General features: G+C 37.4%; 1 protein-coding gene across 10 annotated transcripts in view; it reads right to left on the bottom strand.

Annotated features, from left to right (window-relative positions):
• The window catches only part of LARP4 (La ribonucleoprotein 4), an 81503-nt gene that overhangs the window by 32098 nt on the left and 29322 nt on the right, over window positions 1-20083 (bottom strand). For 8 of the 10 annotated variants that reach the window (XM_055583351.1, XM_055583363.1, XM_055583383.1 and 5 more), the window contains 5 exons: window positions 17470-17617; window positions 16330-16482; window positions 12386-12461; window positions 6690-6826; window positions 5099-5202 (listed from right to left, as the gene is read on the bottom strand). In XM_055583351.1, coding sequence (XP_055439326.1) covers window positions 5099-5202; window positions 6690-6826; window positions 12386-12461; window positions 16330-16482; window positions 17470-17617 — 618 coding nt within the window. The remainder of the gene's footprint in view (window positions 1-5098; window positions 5203-6689; window positions 6827-12385; window positions 12462-16329; window positions 16483-17469; window positions 17618-20083) is intronic. The other 2 variants (XM_055583388.1, XM_055583357.1) reach the window with 1 other exon arrangement.

Genomic DNA, 20083 nt, shown 5'->3' with positions numbered 1-20083 from the left:
GATGCTGCTGCTGAAGTGCTGCACTCAATAAGTCAACAAAGTTGGAAAACTCAGCACTGGCCACAGGACTGGAAAAGGTCAGTTTTCATTCCAATCTCAAAGAAGGTCAGTGTCAAAGTATGTACAAACTACCATACAATTGTGCTCATTTCGCATGCTAGTAAGGTTATACTCAAAATCCTTTAAGCTAGGCTTCAGCGTATATGAACTGAGAACTTCTAGATGTACAAGCTGGATTTAGAAAAGGAAGAGGAACCCCACCAAACTGACAACATACACTGGATCATAGAGAAAGCAAGGGAATTCCAGAAAAACATCTACTTTTGCTTCAGTGACTATGCTAAAGCCTTTGAATGGACGATTGCCAGGAGAATTATAAACAACCTCAGATATGCAGATGATACCACTCTACTGGAAGAAAGTAAAGAGGAACTAAAGATCCTGTTGATGAAGGTGAAAGAGGAGACTAAAAAAGCTGGCTTAAAATTCAACATTCAAAAAACTAAGACAACGGTATCCAGTCCCATCACTTCATGGCAAACAGATGGAGAAAAGGTGGAAACGGTGACAGATTTTATTAGACTGCCACCCATTGATTTCTACCTTCAAAACTCTATCAATACTCTTCAGATATTTCCAGTTCCTTTAAATAGTATAATTAATTTAGTTAAATCTTAATATAATCTATTATTTTTATCCTTTTATTATTCTTTAGAAAGAATAATATTCATAGATTTACTTTCCCAAGTATAAGAAGTCTGGATATAAACGAATCAAAATTTATTCTACCTGATAGCAGTCTTTCAGGTCACCATCCAAATCGCCTCAATTTAATTTGAATTTTAGAGACTACTGCCAAGATCAACCCTCTCTGGCTATTTTAGTCATCTGTACTTCCTTTACTTTTTTTTTTTTAATGAATAGTGTGTTGCTTTCTTTCTTTTATCAGCTGTTTTTCATCTGTATAAGCACTCTATGTATGCAGAATATGAGTTATAGTAACTACAGAAATAACAATGGCTAATGTACCAAGTATTGCTCAAAGCTCTTTATATAACTCCTCAATTCTCACAATTTCATTAGTTACTACTATCCCACTTGGAACTCTGAATGCAGAGTTTCAAAGAATAGCAAAGAGAGATAAGAAAGCCTTCCTAAGTGAACAATGAAAAGAAGTAGAGGAAAACAATAGAATGGGGAAGACTAGAGATCTCTTTAAGAAAATCAGAGATACCAAGGTAACATTTCCTGCAAAGATGGGCACAATAAAGGACAGAAATGGTATGGACTTAATAAAAGCAGAAGATACTAAGAGGTGGCAAGAATATACAGAACTATACAAAACAGATCTTAATGACCCGGATAACCCTGATAATGTGATCACTCACCTACAGCCAGACATCCTGGAGTGTGAAGTTTGAGCCTTAGGAAGCATCACTATGAACAAAGCTAGTGGAGGTGATGGAATTCCAGCTGAACTATTTCAAATCCTAAAAGATGCTGCCAAAGTGCTGCACTCAACATCCCAGCAAATTTGAAAACTCAGCAATGACCACATGATTGCAAAAGGTCACTTTTCATTCCAATCCCAAAGAATGGCAATGCCAAAGAATGTTCAAACCACTGCATAACTGCACCCTAATTTTACATGCTAGAAAGGTAATGCTCAAAATCCTTCAAGCTAGGCTTTAACAGTATGTGAACTGAGAAACTTCCAGATGTACAAGTTGGATTTCAAAAAGGCAGAGAAACCAGAGATCAAATTGCCAACATTAGCTGGATCACAGGAAAAGCAAGAGAATTCAAGAAAAACATCTACTTCTGCTTTAATGACTACACTAAAGCCTCTGACTGCGTGGATCACAACAAACTGCAAAATTTTTATAAGAGGTGGGAATTCCAGACTACCTTACCTGCCTTCTGAGAAATCTGTCTGCAGAACAAGAAGCAACAGTTAGAACTGGATATGGAACAACGGATTGGTTCCAAATTGGAAAAGGAGTACATCAAGGCTATATAATGTCACCCTGATTATTTAACTTACATGCAGAGTACATTATGCAAAACCTCTGCCTTGATGAAGCACAAGCTGGAATCAAGATTGCCAGGAGAAATATCAATAATTTCAGATATGCAGCTGGCATCACCCTTATGGAAGAAAGTGAAGAGGAACTAAAGAGCCTCCTGATGAAGGTGAAAGATGAGAGTGCAAAAGCTGGCTTAAAATTCAACATTCAAAAGATGAAGATCAAAGCATCCGGTTCCATCACTTCATGGCAAACAGATGGGGAACAATGGAAAACAGTGACAGACTTTATTTTCGTGGGCTCCAAAATTACTGTGGATGGTGACTGCAGCCATGAAATTAAAAGGTGTTTGCTCCTTGGAAGAAAAACTGTGACAAACCTGCTGCTGCTGCTTAGTCGCTTCAGTCGTGTCCGACTCTGTGCGACCCCATAGACGGCAGCCCACCAGGCTCCCCCGTCCCTGGGATTCTAGAGGCAAGAACACTGGAGTGGGTTGCATTTCCTTCTCCAATGCAGGAAAGTGAAAAGTGAAAGTGAAGACGCTCAGTCGTATCCAACTCTTAGTGACCCCATGGACTGCAGCCTACCAGGCTCCTCTGTCCATGGGATTTTCCAGGCAAGAGTACTGGAGTGGGGTGCCATTGCCTTCTCCAGTGACAAACCTAGACAACGTATTAAAAACCAGAGACATTACTTTGCCAACAAAGGTCCATACAGTCAAAGCTATTGTTTTCCAGTAGTCATGTACGGATATGAGAATTGGACCATAAAGAAAGCTGAGTACTGAAGAATTGATGCTTTTGAACTGTGGTGTTGGAGAAGACTCTTGAGAGTCCCTTGGAATGCAAGATCAAACCAGTCAATCCTAAGGGAAATCAGTCCTGAATATTCATTGGCAGGACTGATGCTGAAGCTGAAGATTCAATACTCTGGCCAGCTGATGCAAAGAGCTGACTCATTGGAAAAGACTCTGATGCTGGGAATGACTGATAGCAGGAGGAAAAGGGGACGACAGAGGACAAGATGGTTGGATGGCATCACAAACTCAAAGGACATGAATCTGAGCAAGCTCTGGGAGATGGTGAAGGACAGGGAAGCCTGGCATGCTGCTTGCTGTCCATGGGGTAGCAAAGAGTCAGCCACGACTGAGCAACTAAACAACAACAACAAATTATCCCATTTGGGCTTCTCAGGTGGCACTAGTGGTAAAGAATGTGCCTGCCAATGCAGGAAACAGAAGATCCCCTAGAGAAGAGAATGGCTACCCACTCCATTATTTTTCCTGTAGAATCCCATGGACAGAGGAGCCTGGCAGGCTACCATCCATAGAGTGGCAAAGAGTTGGACAGGACCGAACTGACACAGCGGCTGCTGCTGCTGCTGCTAAGTCGCTTCAGTCGTGTCCGACTCTGTGCCACCCCACAGACGGCAGCCCACCAGGCTCCCCCGTTCCTGGGATTCTCCAGGCAAGAACACTGGAGTGGGTTGCCATTTCCTTCTTCAATGTATGAAAGTGAAAAGTGAAAGTGAAGTCGCTCAGTCGTGTCTGACTCTTAGCGACACCATGGACTGCGGCCTACCAGGCTCCTCCGTGCATGGATTTTTCCAGGCAAGAGTACTGCAGTGGGGAGTGACACAGCACCCATGCATTATTCCATTTAATAGATGAGAAAACTATGGCAATCACAAAAAGAGATTAAGTAACTTATCCCAGGTCACAGAGCTAGAAAATAAAAATGCTGGAATTCAAATCTGGGCAGTTTCTGGCTCATACACTTGAAATTTTTTCTTAATATTACAAATATTCTTCCTTTCTGCAATTTTCCATTCAATTTGTTACTTCTGACATATAATTAATAATTTAAAATCCAAGATCTATCTAGTGACAGTTTCTTTTCTAATTTCTCTCACTGCTTCTAAGTTTAGGAAATCATCCTTTTGGAAATTTAATACTGAATGACTCCAGGCAAAAAGATTAACTACTTATGTGTCAAATAGGTGACAAGGGTCTAAAAATTCTTTTTAAAATGGTTAATCAATTACCATATCAGTTACTGATTAACCCTCCTCATCTCTATCCTTAACATGACAACTCAATGTGAAGCTCCATGGCTTAAACAACATGGGTTTTGGAAACAGAAGATTAAGTTTGAATCCAGACTCTGTAACTTAAAACAGTCCATGTGTTATCTAACCATTCCAAGGCTCAGTTTATTTGTAAATCAAAACAAAAAACCTTAGGCTTTAAATAACTATAGTACGTAAGAGTTGGTAAAATCTGATTATTAAATAAATGTTATTATACTATGTTGTTACATCAAAGGATCTATTTCTGGATTTTTCAAAAACAGAACACCTATTGAATGCTTTTAAAATTTTATTTCAATTTTTATTTAAATTCATTTCATTTCATTGAGCTACATGGTTTGCGGGACCTCAGTTCCCTAACCAGAGATTGAACCCAGGTCACGGCAATGAAAGCCCTGAATACTAACCACAAGGCCACCAGGTAACTCCCCATTTCTGGATTTATTGTCTCATTAAAATATTATTTTACCCTTCTACCTGTACCATACTATCTTTATAATTGCAAGCTTTGTTTTATTATTTTGCTGCTGCTGCTGCTGCTAAGTCACTTCAGTCGTGTCCAACCCTGTTCGACCCCATAAACGGCAGCCCACTAGGCTCCCCCGTCCCTGGTATTCTCCAGGTAAGAACACTGGAATGCTAACCAGTCCTAAATCATTAATCCTTACTCAAATTTTTAAGTCCTAAGTTAATCCTTTCAGTTTAATCATCAAGCTCCAAAAGAGCCTATTTAAATTGGCATTCAATTAAATTAATAGAGAATCAGTATCACTACAATAGTCAAATTTAGCCTTCTAAGAACACAGAATTGGATCATTTTCCTCCCTGTGTGCCACTCTTTCAGTATTTCAGAATTTACAAAGCTCATCAATGTTTACCCTATTCAAAGTAATTGACATGACAACAGTGACAAACCTTGCTTGTTTACCTCCTCCAATTTAAACAGTAAAGAATATTTAGCTTAAACAACACTAATGATTTACCTCTATTGGTGTTGTTTCAGGAATCTCTCTAAGAATCACAATACAACGCTTATGACTTGGTCTCACTTTCTCACCCTTCTCATCAACTTGCACCATGGGAGAAGCTGAAATTAAAAAAAAATTTCATTCAAAAGTGAAAAATAGTGATATTATAATTCCATTAAAAAACTATTCATTTCAATTTCCAACTAAATAAATCAGCAGAGGCTAATATTTTTAAAAAATTAAGTGGTAGATTCAAAGATTACAGTTACGATAAAATACCTTGAGATTGATATGCAAAGAACACCATCCAATGTTAATCACTGAATAAATATTCAGAATACTTGCTCTGTCACTTGGCACAGAGTTGGAATTGAAAAGAAGCCTTCACAGAGTACTCGGTAATTATTTCTCATAAGGTATTTCCCTATATACAATTACTGAATTCAAGTAAAATCAACGTACCTACACTAGCCAAACACTACTCTGGTAAGTTTAACAAGCTTTGACATGTGAAGAAATTCTTCTTCAAGTCTGAGAAGCACTTGAAACCAAGAATTATATAGAAATCATTACAAACTTTCTGTGATTTTAACGTATTTACTCTTACTTACTACTACAGAGACCCAGAAGCCACCTTTTAGATGCTGCTTTTGAGTAATACTGAATAAAGGTAGTACCACAAGGCAAAACTTTTATTTCTAATACCTCCTAATATTCCACATCTCCCTGCACAGGCAAGTAGAGAGAATAAAAGCAGTTGTTAAGGAAGAAGGCTTGTTTATAAATCCTAGGTTTCAGCCCTTGGTGGTACGAAATTCTGTCTCTTGGCCAATTCTTTAAATGTTGACAAGACTGGGTCATTTTAAGAAAGTATCTTTCCAAGTGATCAGAGATTTAATAAATATCTTTATTCCTCTGAGAATGGAAATCCCTACTCCTATGTAAAACTATATTGGACTTTTTGTATTTAACTTTTAAACATCTCAAACAAATTTCATATAAAAGTGAAGATCTGTCTTTACTCAAGTAGTTAACAAAACCCATACGAGAGAGGTTGCCAAGAAATGCTGATGTAAGACACAATTACCACCAAAAATTCTTACACCTCAATCTAAAAATATAAACTCTTTACCAAACTTTAGAGCAGCGTTTGTTAAACTGGAGTTCGCAACTCTCTAACAGGTTGTAAAAACAAATTCAGAATAAAAGAAATGAACTCATTTCAAGCATTCAGTACTAATCTACATAATTAACATTTCAGTTCTGTGTATGTAGTGTGTATATCAGGTTATGCCATGAAGTTTACTTCTTACTGTTGTTCAAGAAACACATTGCTTTAGAGGGTGGGATAACAATACATAAAGCATTTTAACAGCCAAAAAAACTGAGGTTTAATTGCCTATAATTAAATGAGTAAATGGGTATCAGGATGAACAACCAAGGTACAGAACTGATATAGATATGTATCAGTCAATAAAAACAGAAAAATTATTAGCACAGAATAACAAAAAACATGGAGTTAAAAACAATTTCCTATACGATCAGAAATCAAAGGAATATTTAATTTTTTATTTTAAAAGTAAAGTAAAGGGTATGATTTACATACATCTCAAAACTTCAAGAATTAGGTCAGGGTCTGTGGTCAGTTTTTTAATTTCTTCCATGTTAGCAACTGTCCAAATTGGGATGAACTGATCACTGTCCATTTGAGATATCAGGTAAAGATCCTTTGACAAATTTTCTCTGAAAGGAATAAGAGAAGTACAGTCCTATAAAGCAAACAAACTTTAAAAAGCACCTAAAGAAAAGAGACGCCTTATTTACTTTTATCACTAAATGTAGGAAAACAAAATTATGCCATTAGAAATAACAAGGTAAACTATGAAAATACATAATATGCAACAAATACATTTTAACAACTTCTGGCAAGTTTCTGAATCCCTAAATACACTGGGTCCAACAGTTTTGAACAAGGGAGCTTATCAAATTATACTGATATACAAAAAGGCTTAAAGTGTATCACAAAACATTACATACAGTTTTGTTCCATCATCATACTTTATCACTGATGTCAGAACATGTATATGGAGAATATAGTGTAAGCCATGAGTTGGATCATGAGGGATTTTAAATTTTTTAATGTTTTTCATTTTCAATAGGCACATTTGACTTTTAAATTTAAATAATAAAGCTAAAATAACAAATTTAAATCATTTTAAATTAAGACAAAAGATTCTGTCTCATTTTTTAAAAAGGAAAACACACACTATCTTACACATAAAATCCTGTTTAACAACAAACTGAAGGAGAATCAAATTGCCTTATAATTTACATCAAACCTTTGGAACAGTATGGTTATAGATAGCTAGAAATCTTTGCTTAAAAATCGTCTCAATAACGACCCTATTTAAAACTAAAACCACCCAAGCACTCCTGTTTCAACTCCTCCCTTGCTTACTCAGCTCTACTTTTATCCATCCCACATTGCAGGTGAATTCTTTACCATCAGGGCCACCAGGGAAGCCCAAGAATACTGCAGTGAGTAGCCTATCCCTTCTCCAGGGGATCTTCCTGACCCAGGAATCGAACTGGGGTCTCCTGCATTGCAGGCAGATTCTTTACCAGCTAAGCTAGCAAGGAAGCCCACTCGTTGCAACTGTTTGGACTGCAGCCCACCAGGCTCCTCTGTCCAAGGGGATTCTCCAGGCAAGAATACTAGAGTGGGTTGGCAAGCCTTCCTCCAGGGGATCTTCCCAACCCAGGGATCGAACCTGCTTCTATTATGTCTCCCACATTGGCATTCGGGTTCTTTCACCACTAATGACACCTGGGAAGACTTAGTGCCTGGCAAAGAGTAGGGAGGGTCAAGGCCTTTACATTCAAATTATACTAAAATTGGACTTCCCTGGTGGTACAGCGGATAAGAATCTGCTTGCTAATGCAGGGGACATGGGTTCGATCCCTGGTCTGCAAAGATCCCACATGCTGTGGAGCAACTAAGCCCACGCAACCACAACTACTGAGCCCGAGTGCTGTCACTACTGAAGCCTGTGCTCCAGAGCCTGTGCTTCGCAACAAGAAGGCACCACAATGGGAAAGCCACGCACTGCAACAAAGAGGAGCCCCCACCTGCCGCAACTAGGGAAAGTCCATGTGCAGCAACAAAGACACACGCAAACCAAAATAATCAAATAAACATTAAAATTTTATTAATAAATATTAAATAAATCATTTTATTATTTAATAAAATTAATATATTAAAAATTATACTAAAATAGAGTATTAATTACTTTAAGGTTATAACTGTCAACAAATAGCGGTTATTTGTCTGGGGGGGGAAGAATACAGAGGATAACAATGACAAATTCACTTCAGCACAAAAGAAAGGACATTAGAACATACTGTCTTATTCCTTAAGAATCTGAAAACAAGACTACTATAAACATGAGTACAACTAAAAGACTGTATTCTACATCAACTGAGACTTTCAGCAGGTCTATTCTTATAAAACAGAATGGCACACCCTTAAAGAAACCGTACCTTGTCAGAAGTTATGTCAAATAATAGATATATAACATCTAGGATTACGACTAATACCTAATATTGTTCAGTCGCTCAGTTGTGTCTGACTCTGTGACTCCACGAACTGTAGCACTCCAGTCTTCCCTGTCCTTCACTATCTCCCAGAATTTCCTCAAACTCATGTCCTCTGAGTCAGTGATGCCATCCAACCATCTCATCCTCTGTCGTCCCCTTCTCCTCTTGCCCTCAATCTTTCCCAGCATCAGCGTCTTTTCCAATGAATCGGCTCTTCCAATCAGGTGGCCAAAGTATTGGAGCTTCAGCACCAGTCCTTCCAATGAATGTTCAGTGTTGATTTCCTTTAGGAAAGACTGGTTTGATCTCCTTGCTGTCCAAGGGATTCTCAAGAGTCTTCTTCAGCACCAGTTCAAAAGCATCAATTCTTCGCTGCTCAGCCTTCATGGTCCAAATCTCACATACATACACGACTACTGGAAAAACCATAGCTTTTTCAGACCACTGTCAGCAAAATGATGTCTCTGCTTTTTAATACACTATCTGGATTTGTCACAGCTTTTCTTCCAAGGAGCAAGCGTCTTCTAATTTCGTGAATGTAGTCACCATCCGCATTGATTTTGGAGCCCAAGAAAATGAAATCTGACAGTTTTCACTTTCCCCCCATCTATTTGCCATGAAGAGATAGGACCTAATACCTAATATGTTCATGACTAAATCTAGTATGTCTCAGTGGCAAGTTTGCTGAGCTACAAATCTTAAATGCCCAGCCAGTTTGAACTGTTTTGTAGTTCTGAGTAGCATGTGGCAGATCATGATAAGCTACAGCTCATGTTGCAACAACTAAAAAAGCTTGGGTAGATTACCAAAAAGTCATGTTTTTGGTGATAAGGAGAGCTGTGGAAGCTACAGGGACAAAATGAAATTCCAGGAAGATGATGTTTCTTTTCTGAGGGTATGTGCTGATCCTGGACCAGAAGGAAACTAGCAGGGCTCTATCTCAGGCATTTGCACAGGGTTAGGGTTAGGAGCCTCCAACACCCAGCTAATTTTCCTCCATATGACATTTATTGAGTTCTAAGGAGGAAATGGGAGGCTGGGAGCCAGGCTGAAAAAGCAGAGTAGAATCTCTGTGGTCCTGTGGCAGTCCCAGTGGAAGAAGGAACCTTGCATCAAACCTAAGATAGGTCTTCTTGATAAGACATCTGCCAAATTTTGAAGCTGTACAAAATAAGAGGCTAAAGAGCTCATCTCAAATCTCTGAACAACGGAACTAAATCTCCCTTGGTGTTTCACGACTGAGCTAAGAGAAAACTGCATTTCCAAATCAAAAGCCTAAGAGGGTCATGACAAAAGAACAGAGATAAATCAGAGGTAGATCGAGTTGATTTAAAATGGCTGCTCAGCCCTGACTCAGCTCAATTCCTGACTAGTTTAAAGAAATCAATCTGCTACTGCCAACCAGAAGAAAGCTCAAACCTTGTCTAGAGAGAAAAATTATGGCACTTGCAGCTTCTAGTTTCTTTTTATATGGTGTGGCCAGCATATGTAGTGTCCAAATTATAATCAAAATGCGTAATACATGCAAAAAGTAAGTTATGAATAGAGAATTAAGAGGAAAAAAACTCAAGAAATATAGGCAAACAAATGATCCAGTTAGTAGGCAAAGATTTTAAAATAACTACGGTAAGTATGTTACACAAAATGAATTGCATCACAGGCGCAAATGACTAGAGAAAAGCCACAGGTCTTTTATAGAACTAGGGCCTATACTAGACTACCAAGGCAAAGAATAAAAAGGAGAAGAAAAGGCAGATATTCAAGATGAATCAATTAAACCCAAGTCAATGTGTATTCTATATAAAGAAATAAACATGTCTAACAAAATCCAAGTCGCTAGCTTAAAAAACTGGTTTACTAGTCCTCCTCTGAAAAACAGAAGACATTACATTGCAAGCATATCCAACTTGTATCTCTTCTGGAAGGAGAAGTTCTACGAATTGAAATTTTATACATCTAAGCTATAAATATACCTACATAATTCTGAATTCTTATCTGTAAACAAGACATCTTAAAATGTTTGCCTTTTCTAAGAAATAATTGGTAATATAAATTCTATACCCTTATAAATAAAAAGAAAAAAATTCTATACCCATCTTATCAAACAATCTTATTAAGTCATCTTATTAAAAAAAGAACTCCATGATCAAACGTTGTAAGAGCAAACTACTACAACTATAATTAAGAGATAACTTAAGAACCCTAAAAATGAATATGATTATAGGAAAAATATCCAACTGAAATTTCATTATTTTTTCTACTGAGAATAGATCCTTTACATATTCAATTGGAGACTACATCTTTAAATCTAGTTAAGAAATATACTGCAGAATGATACCAAAATACATTACCAAAGGAAATTAAAAAACCCATTTTCCATTCTATTAGGTTGGTGCAAAAGTAACTGTGGTTTTACACTGTTGAACTCCGCCATTTGATATTGGAACACATTATTAAATGTGGTTATGTTATACATCATTTTAATGCACATTTCTTGCTTTATATTTTCTTGCCAATGACTTTTTATTTGCCGTGTATTTTAGATTTATTTTAGACTATGGAAACGATGTTAGACAAAATGCAAACTCGAGAGATTTTCTTGGGTTCAAAATGGGTTGTAAAGCAGTGGAGACAACTCGCAACATCAACAACACATTTGGCCTAGGAACTGCCAATGAACGTACAGTACAGTGGTGGTTCACAAAGTTTTGCAATGAGGAAGAGAGCCCTGAAGACAAGGAGGGCAATGGCCGGCCACCTGAAGTTGACAGTGACCAACTGACAGCAATCATGGAAGCTGATCCTCTTACAACTACACAAGAAAGTTGCCAAAGAACTCAACATTGACCATTCTACAGCCGTTCAGCACTTGAAGCAAATTGGAAAGGTGAAAAACCTCAGTAAGTGGGTGCCTCGTGAGCTGACCAAAAATCAAAATAATCGTCATTTCGAAGGGTCATCTTCTCTTACTGTAGGCAACAATGAATCATTTCTCGATCAGATTGCAACATGTGATGAAAAGTGGATTTTATATGACAACTGGCGATCACCAGCTCAGTGGCTGGACCAAAAAGCAGCACCAAACTTGCACTAAAAAAGTCATGATCACTGTTTCGTTGTCTGCTGCCAGTCTGATCCACTACAGCTTTCTGAACCCCAGTGAAACCATTACATCTGAGAAATATGCTCAGTAAATCTATGAGATGAACCAAAACTGCAAACTCCTGCAGCCAGCACTAGTCCACAGAAAGGGCCCAATTCTTTTCCACATCACCTGACTGCACATTGCACAACCAACCCTTAAAAAGTTGAATGAAATGGGCTACAAAGTTTTGCCTCATCCACCATGTTCACCTGATTCTCGCCAACTCACTACCACTTCTTCAAACATCTAGACAACTTTTTGCAGCGAAAATGCTTCTACAACCAGCAGGAAGCAGAAGATGCTTTCCAAGAGTCTGTCAAATCCTGAAGCACAAATTTTTACAATACAGGACTAAATAAACTTAATTCTTGTTGGCAAAAATGTGTTGACTGTAATGGGTCCTATTTTGATTAATAAACATGTGTTTGAGTCTTGCTATAATGATTTAAAATTCATGGTCTGAAACCAGTTATGTTTGTACCAGTCTAATATTTCATTGGTATTTTACATAATCAAACAATTCAAAAGAAGAGAATGTCAATTAAAAAATGATAGTGTACCGTGAGAAACAGAATTCTAATTGTTTCTTTAAACACTCTTTTAGTTCTTCTGTAGAAATTGCTGAGTTGCTTTCCCCTGATGGTAGAAAACAAGAGAGAAAAAGTTAACACCTAATTACCACAGGTAGTAAATTCTACATATTGTTTTAAGAATAAGCCATGAAGTATGCACAAATTAAAATCACCAGAAAACTTTTTTTTTTACTCTTTTACACATGGTCTAATAAATACTTTCAACTTATCTATTCTTGTTTGTTTAGACAGATTTCATTTCAGTTTTAAAATTATATATTTTAATCAAGCAACTAACAAATTAACAAATCAGCAGTAATACTAAAAGCACCTGAATACCACTTTGTAAAACACAGTCGTCAAAACTTAAAAAATGTGATAACTACTTATTCCTTTAATGAAAACTCAAAGTACTAAAGTAATAGTAATCTAAATTTGAAGACAGGAACTACACAAAATGGGATATATATATATATATGGCTCCACATTTGTATTACTGGTAGTAAATCTGATGTGAGTCCCACTCCTTAAATTTCTCTCTCTCAATAGACCTGTGGTACCCAAGGTGTATGTGTGTGGGGAAGGGAGATGGATTGGGAGTTTGGGGTTAGTAGATGCAATCTATTATATAAAGAATGGATAAACACGGTCTTACTGTACAGTACAAGGAATTATATTCAATATTCTCTGATAAAACATAATGGAAAAGAATATAAAAAGAACATATATTTATGTATGTATTTTGCTGTACAGCAGAAATTAGTTAACACTGTAAATCAACTATTCTTTAAGGAAAAAAAAAACCTACTTCTATCTTTTTATATTCTTTTCATTGTTTAATTTTAGAGCACTGTATCTTCCTAGGAATATTTAAAGCATTCAAATGTCCAAAGGATTGGACCAACTCTCTAACAGCCCTCTATGCTTTCTATTATTTAAACCCAGAACATGACTTTTCAGGACTAAAGCCTGGAAAACCATCAGTTCTTATTAGATTCTTACATAAAACACCACTTGCTAAAATCATATGCTATGTCCTCTTCTTTAAAAGCACTAATGATTAAGTAGGCTAATTTCCTTTAAATACACAGATAATAGGATATATGTAAATATACACTTTGTGCATGATTTTACCACTACTTTGTCTTATATGCAAGACTCAAAATGTTGTTAGATATTAATTTCATTAAAAATAAAAAGCATTCTATTTCTACGTAGTATATGCAAATCTTCTAACACAAAATTCATCCACCAAAATGCTTAAGCTTTCAATATCATTATAGCAAACCTTTAAAAATTCAACTGGTTGCCACTTCATTTAAACCAACTCTATGTTCAAAATGTAGCCAGTAGTTAAGTATTTTACAACATGAGGGAGTAAAACCTAATCAATCTTTCATTATTATATGGAAATACCATCCCATTTCACTTGAGGAATCAACTTTCAAGCTGGCTGACCTGAGAAATCTAATTCAGGTATTTATAACAAACTGAGGACAAAGTTTGAGTCAAGTTATAGACCTTGACTAATGTTCAGTTCCGCTCAGTCGCTCAGTCGTGTCCAACTCTTTGTGACTCCATGGACTGCAGCATACCAGGCCTCCCTGTCCATCACCAACTCCCGGAGCCTCCTCAAACTCATGTCCACTGAGTCAGTGATGCCATCCAACCATCGAATCCTCTGTAGTCCCCTTCTCCTCCTGCCTTCAATCTTTCCCAGCATCAGGGTCTTTTCAGATGAGTCAGTTCTTCGCATCAGGTGACCAAAGTATTGGAGTTTCAGCTAAAGCATCAGTCCTTCCAATGAATATTCAGGACTGATTTCCTTTAGGATGAACTTGTTGGATCTCCTTGCTGTCCAAGGGACTCTCAAGAGTCTTCTCCAACACCACAGTTCAAAAGCATCAAGTCTTCAGTGCTCAGCTTTGTTTACAGTTCCAACTCTCACATCCATACATGACTACTGGAAAAACCATAGCCTTGACTAGACGGACCTTTGTTGGCAAAGTAATGTCTCTGCTTTTGAATATGCTGTCTAGGTTGGTCATAACTTTCCTTCTAAGGAGCAAACGTCTTTTAATTTCATGGCTGCAGTCACCATCTGCAGTGATTTTGGAGCCCAGAAAAATAAAGTCTGTCACTGTTTCCACTGTTTCCCCATCTATTTGCCATGAAGTGATGGGACCAGATGCCATGATCTTAGTTTTCTGAATGTTGAGTTTTAAGCCAACTTTTTCACTCTCCTCTTTCACCTTCATCAAAAGGCTCTTTAGATCTTCACTTTCTGCCATAAGGGTGGTGTCATCTGCATATCTGAGGTTATTGATAGTTCTCCTGGCAATCTTGATTCCAGCTTGTGCTTCCTCCAGTCCAGCATTTCTCATGATGTACTCTGCTTATTAACATATAAGTTAAGTAAGCAGAGTAACAATATACAGCCTTGACGTACTCCTTTCCCGATTTGGAACCAGTCTGTTGTTCCATGTCCAGTTCTAACTGTTGCTTCTTGACCTGCATACAGGTTTCTCAGGAGGCAGGTCAGATGGTCTGGTATTCCCATCTCTTCAAGAATTTTCCACAGTTTGTTATGATCCACACAGTGCTTTGGCATAGTCAATAAAGCAGAAGTAGATGTTTTTCTGGAACTCTCTTGCTTTTTTGATGATCCAGCGGATGTTGGCAATTTGATCTCTGGTTCCTCTGCCTTTTCTAAATCCAGCTTGAACATCTGGAATTTCATGGTTCATGTACTGCTGAAGCCTGGCTTGGAGAATTTTGAGCATTACTTTGCTAGAGTGTGAGATGAGTGCAATTGCGGGATAGTTTGAGCATTCTTTGGCATTTCCTTTCTTTGGAATTGGAATGAAAACGGACCTTTTCCAGTCCTGTGGCCAATGCTGAATTTTCCAAATCTGCTGACTAATGTTAGCAAAAGTAAAGGAAATCAGTCCTGAATATTCATTGGAAGGACTGATGCTGAAGCTCCAATATTTTGTCCACCTGATATGAAGAACTGACTCATTTGAAAAGACCCTGATGCTGGGAAAGATTGAAGGCAGGTGGAGAAGGGGACAACAGAGGATGAGATGGTTGGATGGCATACTGACTCAAAGGACATGAGTTTGAGCAGGCTCCAGGAGTTAGTGATGGACAGAGAAGCCTGGTGTGCTGCAGTCCATGGGGTAGCAAAGAGTTGGACATGACTGAGCAACTGAACTAAATGTCAGCAACTAAGCAGTGATGGAAATGCCTACTCCCTATTTCACTTATTTTCCAAAGAGACTGTTTGGAAATTAGAGAAACAAAGGTAGGTAATGAGGGTCTATGGTCTATTTTTAGTTTCCTTTAAATTTCATCCATTTTAAATCCAAGCAACTGCTAACCTATGCCAACAAATGAATGTGGAGGGGGGAAAAAAAACGACTATCTCACAAATTGAACTACAACAGAACTATGATTTAACACAACCCTTTTCTCAAAATTAATCCCATACACATATACAAACAACACACATATATAATCTCAAAATTAATCCCATTTAAAATGCATTTCTCCTTGACACAAGTGATGGGAAAATTGACAGAGCTTGCGATGACAAGTTCTGTCAAGTCCCACTAACAGACCAAGAAACCTGGAGTCTCTGAAAGACTAATTTAGCTCTCTTTTAACTATGTTGACTGCTTTCTCCTTTCATCGTTAACTTCACACTTTCTTTTAATAAGATCTTTAAAATAAACATTTTTAAAATTACAGTATTCATATTTGATCATTTTACTTGTAAAAACTGCTTAATATCCCATTAATATAAACTTCTTTTGAAATAATAAAATAGGCTGATCAATGCTACTATTTACTAGAATAATGACAGACTGGAAGAAGGAAAAGACTAGCACACTGCATTCTTATTTTACCAATAAAATCATAAAGTTTACCAGAAACATCATATATTTGATAATTCAGATCTTCTGGCCCCAAAATCATTCCATCAGTTGATTCTTCAATGCCTGTAATATTTCTTGTGGTTTCACAAGATGAATACATTACTTCATATTCCTTACACATATCATCTGCAAGTTCTCTATTACCTGTATTAAAAAAAACATACTGAAAGTAAATAGTAATTCTTTAAAATCCTATCTTTAGGTACTCTGGGCACCTGTCTTCTATAACAAGATCTCAAAGAATTCTATCAACTGGGAAAATGTCCATATAGTTTTAAGTAAGACTGTCTTCGACAGGACGTAAGCTTGACCATTACAAATAAGCTAAAATGATTAACAACTGGAGCTTCCCTGGTGGTCCAGTGGTTAATACTCCGCACTCCCAATGCAGGGGACCCAGGTTTAATCCCTGGTCAGCGAACTAGATCCCACATGCTGAAACTAAAGATCCCATATGTGGCAACTAAGACCCAGTGCAGCCAAATAAAGTAAAAAAAAAAAAGGATTAAAAATAGCTTAAGGACTTCCCTGGTGGTCCAGTGGTTAAGAATCTGCCTGCCAATGCAGGGGACATGGGTTCAATCCCTGGTCCAGAAAGATCCTACACGGGATCCCACATCCCACTTGCCTTAATTACTGAAACCTGCACACTCTAGAGCCCACATGCAGCCAAATAAATAAACTTAAAAAAAAAAAAAGCCCAGACTTACACAGTACTATATATATGACAGCTTCACATACATTATTTACTTAATTCTCAGAAAATCCAATGCCAAACTATTATTGCCAATGTTTTACAGATGAAGGCAACAGGCATGGAAAGGTTAAATCATCTGCCCAAGATCAAATAGTGAGTAAACAGCACTGTCAATGACGGTAGATCAAAACTAATTTAAAAATACCATATTATACATGGGTTAAAAACTGAACCCAAAGATACAGCTGCTCTCTGAAATTAGTGACAATCTATTCATCCTGGATATAAATGAGAATGGTATACAAACTACACGTTAAACATTTATAAATATATCTTATCAAATAATCAAAGGACGTACCCCAAAGTTCTACAAACTGGTTGGTCAAATGTTTAACCAAACTGTGATGCATTCTGATGAAATGTTTAGGACTTACCCTCAGGAAGAGACCCTGATGTAGCTGCTGTTTCATGCCAAGAGCTTTCAGTTCCATGAGCTACTGGCGTAGCATCAGTATTTCCCGGAGGTATTTCTTGCCATACTTTGGCATTAGGATTTAAACCAGTTCCTTTAGATGTCACCTGCTAAATAATCATAGGATTCATTTGTAAATTTTAAAGGTTAGTGCATTAAAATTACAAATTTAGATTAAATAAACAATATTTTAAAGTTTTTGGCTCAACGTGAACTATAAACCTTTTAAGCAGATGAACCTGAAATGTTTATATATAAAATTTAGCTACCTATACAATAAAAACATCTCCATAAAATACTATTAATATAGATATACTGCTTTACCCCAACCCACTTGCAAATATTATAGTTAAAACTATGCACCATTATCTTGGCCATTTGTGTTATCAAGAGCAATTTTTCAGAGTAAATTTTTATTGCCATCTAACTTGTGAAAGAGACCTTCAAGTCTGAATGATTCTATAAGTGGAAACTTTTTTTCAAGTCAAAACCAGCATTCTGCCTTACATTAGAATGCATTATTCCATCTGTCCCTTAAGTGTATATTCTTAATGTCTAAAACAATTATTTAACATATTACCACCTAAAGTGATCATTTGCATACATCACCTAATCTCTCTCTCTCTCTCCCTCACACACACACACACACATACAAAGCAGAAATGGATCATGGGGCGAGGGGTGAGAGACAAGAGTATTCAAGAGGTGGAAGGAGAGGAAGCAGGATGCACAAATACATTTTTCTCATCACATTCAATCAAACAACAGGGCTGATCCTTCTCAAGTACACTAATGATCCTCCATAGAATTCACTCCTTTTTCAGAAAGTTACTTTTGTCTTCTCAACTGCAGGCCCCTCTCCTGGATGGCAAGTACCAGAAGGTACAGCAAGGAAGCTTTATGACCTGCAGATACTGGGGATTTGATTTTCATAAAAAAATAATTGGCACACACTGAGCCATTTATCAGGACATTGTCATAAATTCTGTCTACTTAGAGTTCTTACAACTGACCTTGACTCATGCGGTTTAGGTAGAGGCATGAAACAGCCTGTAAGTATCACCAACACCAAAATATAACCAACCAAAGCAGAACTCTGGATAGAAGAATTGAAGAGCCTTAGAGTTGCTGAGAAGACTCAACTTCTGACAGACCTAACTGTACTTCCTGTAATTATGTACCATGAAATTCCCCTGCACCCTTGAATCTAATAAACTGATTTTTCACTTTGAGTGAGTTTCCATACTTTGCAACTAACATGGCTAACATAACTTGAATGTATGAACCAATGAAACATCGTTTAATTATACTCCACAGCTTGCACGTATCTTTGGATTCCTTTCACATATCAACTGAAATCCAATCTGGAAAAAAGGAGAATGCCCAGACACAATGCCCTTTTCCATGTCAAGGTTCATTTGCATCTTGGGAACAGGGCTGGGCCTTGAAATGTTGGTGTTAGTGGACATTATTTTACCACTGATGCTGTTTAGAACTGTATATAAGCATCTGGCTTTTAGTCAATTTTATTATTATTTTAAAATTCTCTACAGACAATACATCCTCTTCCTGCATTCACCAAGGCAGTAGCCTCTCACCACTTAGCCTTTGGAGCAGAAGGGACTGAATGTGATTTGGGAATTTTAAGTATAGCTTAATTTCTGACTGATGGCAGAAAAGAACCGTGAAGAGTTTGTGACAGCCTAGCCTTCCTGCCATGGGAACAACATTTAATTTTGTGTTAAGCATTTTGACAGAAGAAAATTTATTTATTAATACATACTTGCCTCCTCTCCTTTTACTCAATTCTGAAAATACCAATTATGTCCCTACCCTCCAAAATGGCAAATAATAAAGACTATGGTTCTCAGAAAAATCAAACTCTTAAATCTTGATAAACACAATAAAAGAGTAAAAAATTCATTTCATGAATAAAACCTTTACACGAAAAACATACAGTAGAGAAGCCATGTATCCACTAGAAATACCCTTAACTAATAGAACGGCTGCGGCTTTAGTAAAGCAAAACAGGTAACAATTATAGACAACTACATGCAAGAGCTGGGGCTCTAGAATCACATATGCAAAACCCAGCTCTAACATTAACAATCGTGTGATTGTGGGGAAATTTCTTAATTCAATTTTCTCAACTATAAATTGAGGTAAGAATTCCCTATTTTAGAGACTTCCCTGGTGGTCCGATGGTTAAGAATCCACCAGGCAATGTAGGGAACAGGGGTTCGATCCCTGATGGGGGAACTGGAATCCCACACGTTGTGGGGCAACTAAGCCTGGGGCCACAACTTGAGAGCCCATAAGCCGCAACTAGAGTCTGAGCGCTGCAGTGAAAGATCTTGCGAGCCGCAGCTAAGACCCAATGCAGCCAAACAAAGAGGCCCAAGGTGGTCTGCTTAAAAAAAAAGAATTCCTTATTTTAAGAACTAAATATTAACAATGAAAAGCAATTGATACGTATAAATACTCCATATTCTTTTTTACGAAGCATGTTTGTTTTGAATAAAAGTAATTTGGCTGTCTCACCCTCAAAAGAATACTTCGCAAACACTAATGCATTA

Source organism: Bubalus kerabau, chromosome 1, assembly GCF_029407905.1.
Source record: "Bubalus kerabau isolate K-KA32 ecotype Philippines breed swamp buffalo chromosome 1, PCC_UOA_SB_1v2, whole genome shotgun sequence".
Lineage (NCBI taxonomy): Eukaryota > Metazoa > Chordata > Mammalia > Artiodactyla > Bovidae > Bubalus > Bubalus kerabau.
The sequence above is the reverse complement of the archived record's forward strand: the minus strand, read 5'-3'. Positions and strand labels throughout refer to the sequence as shown.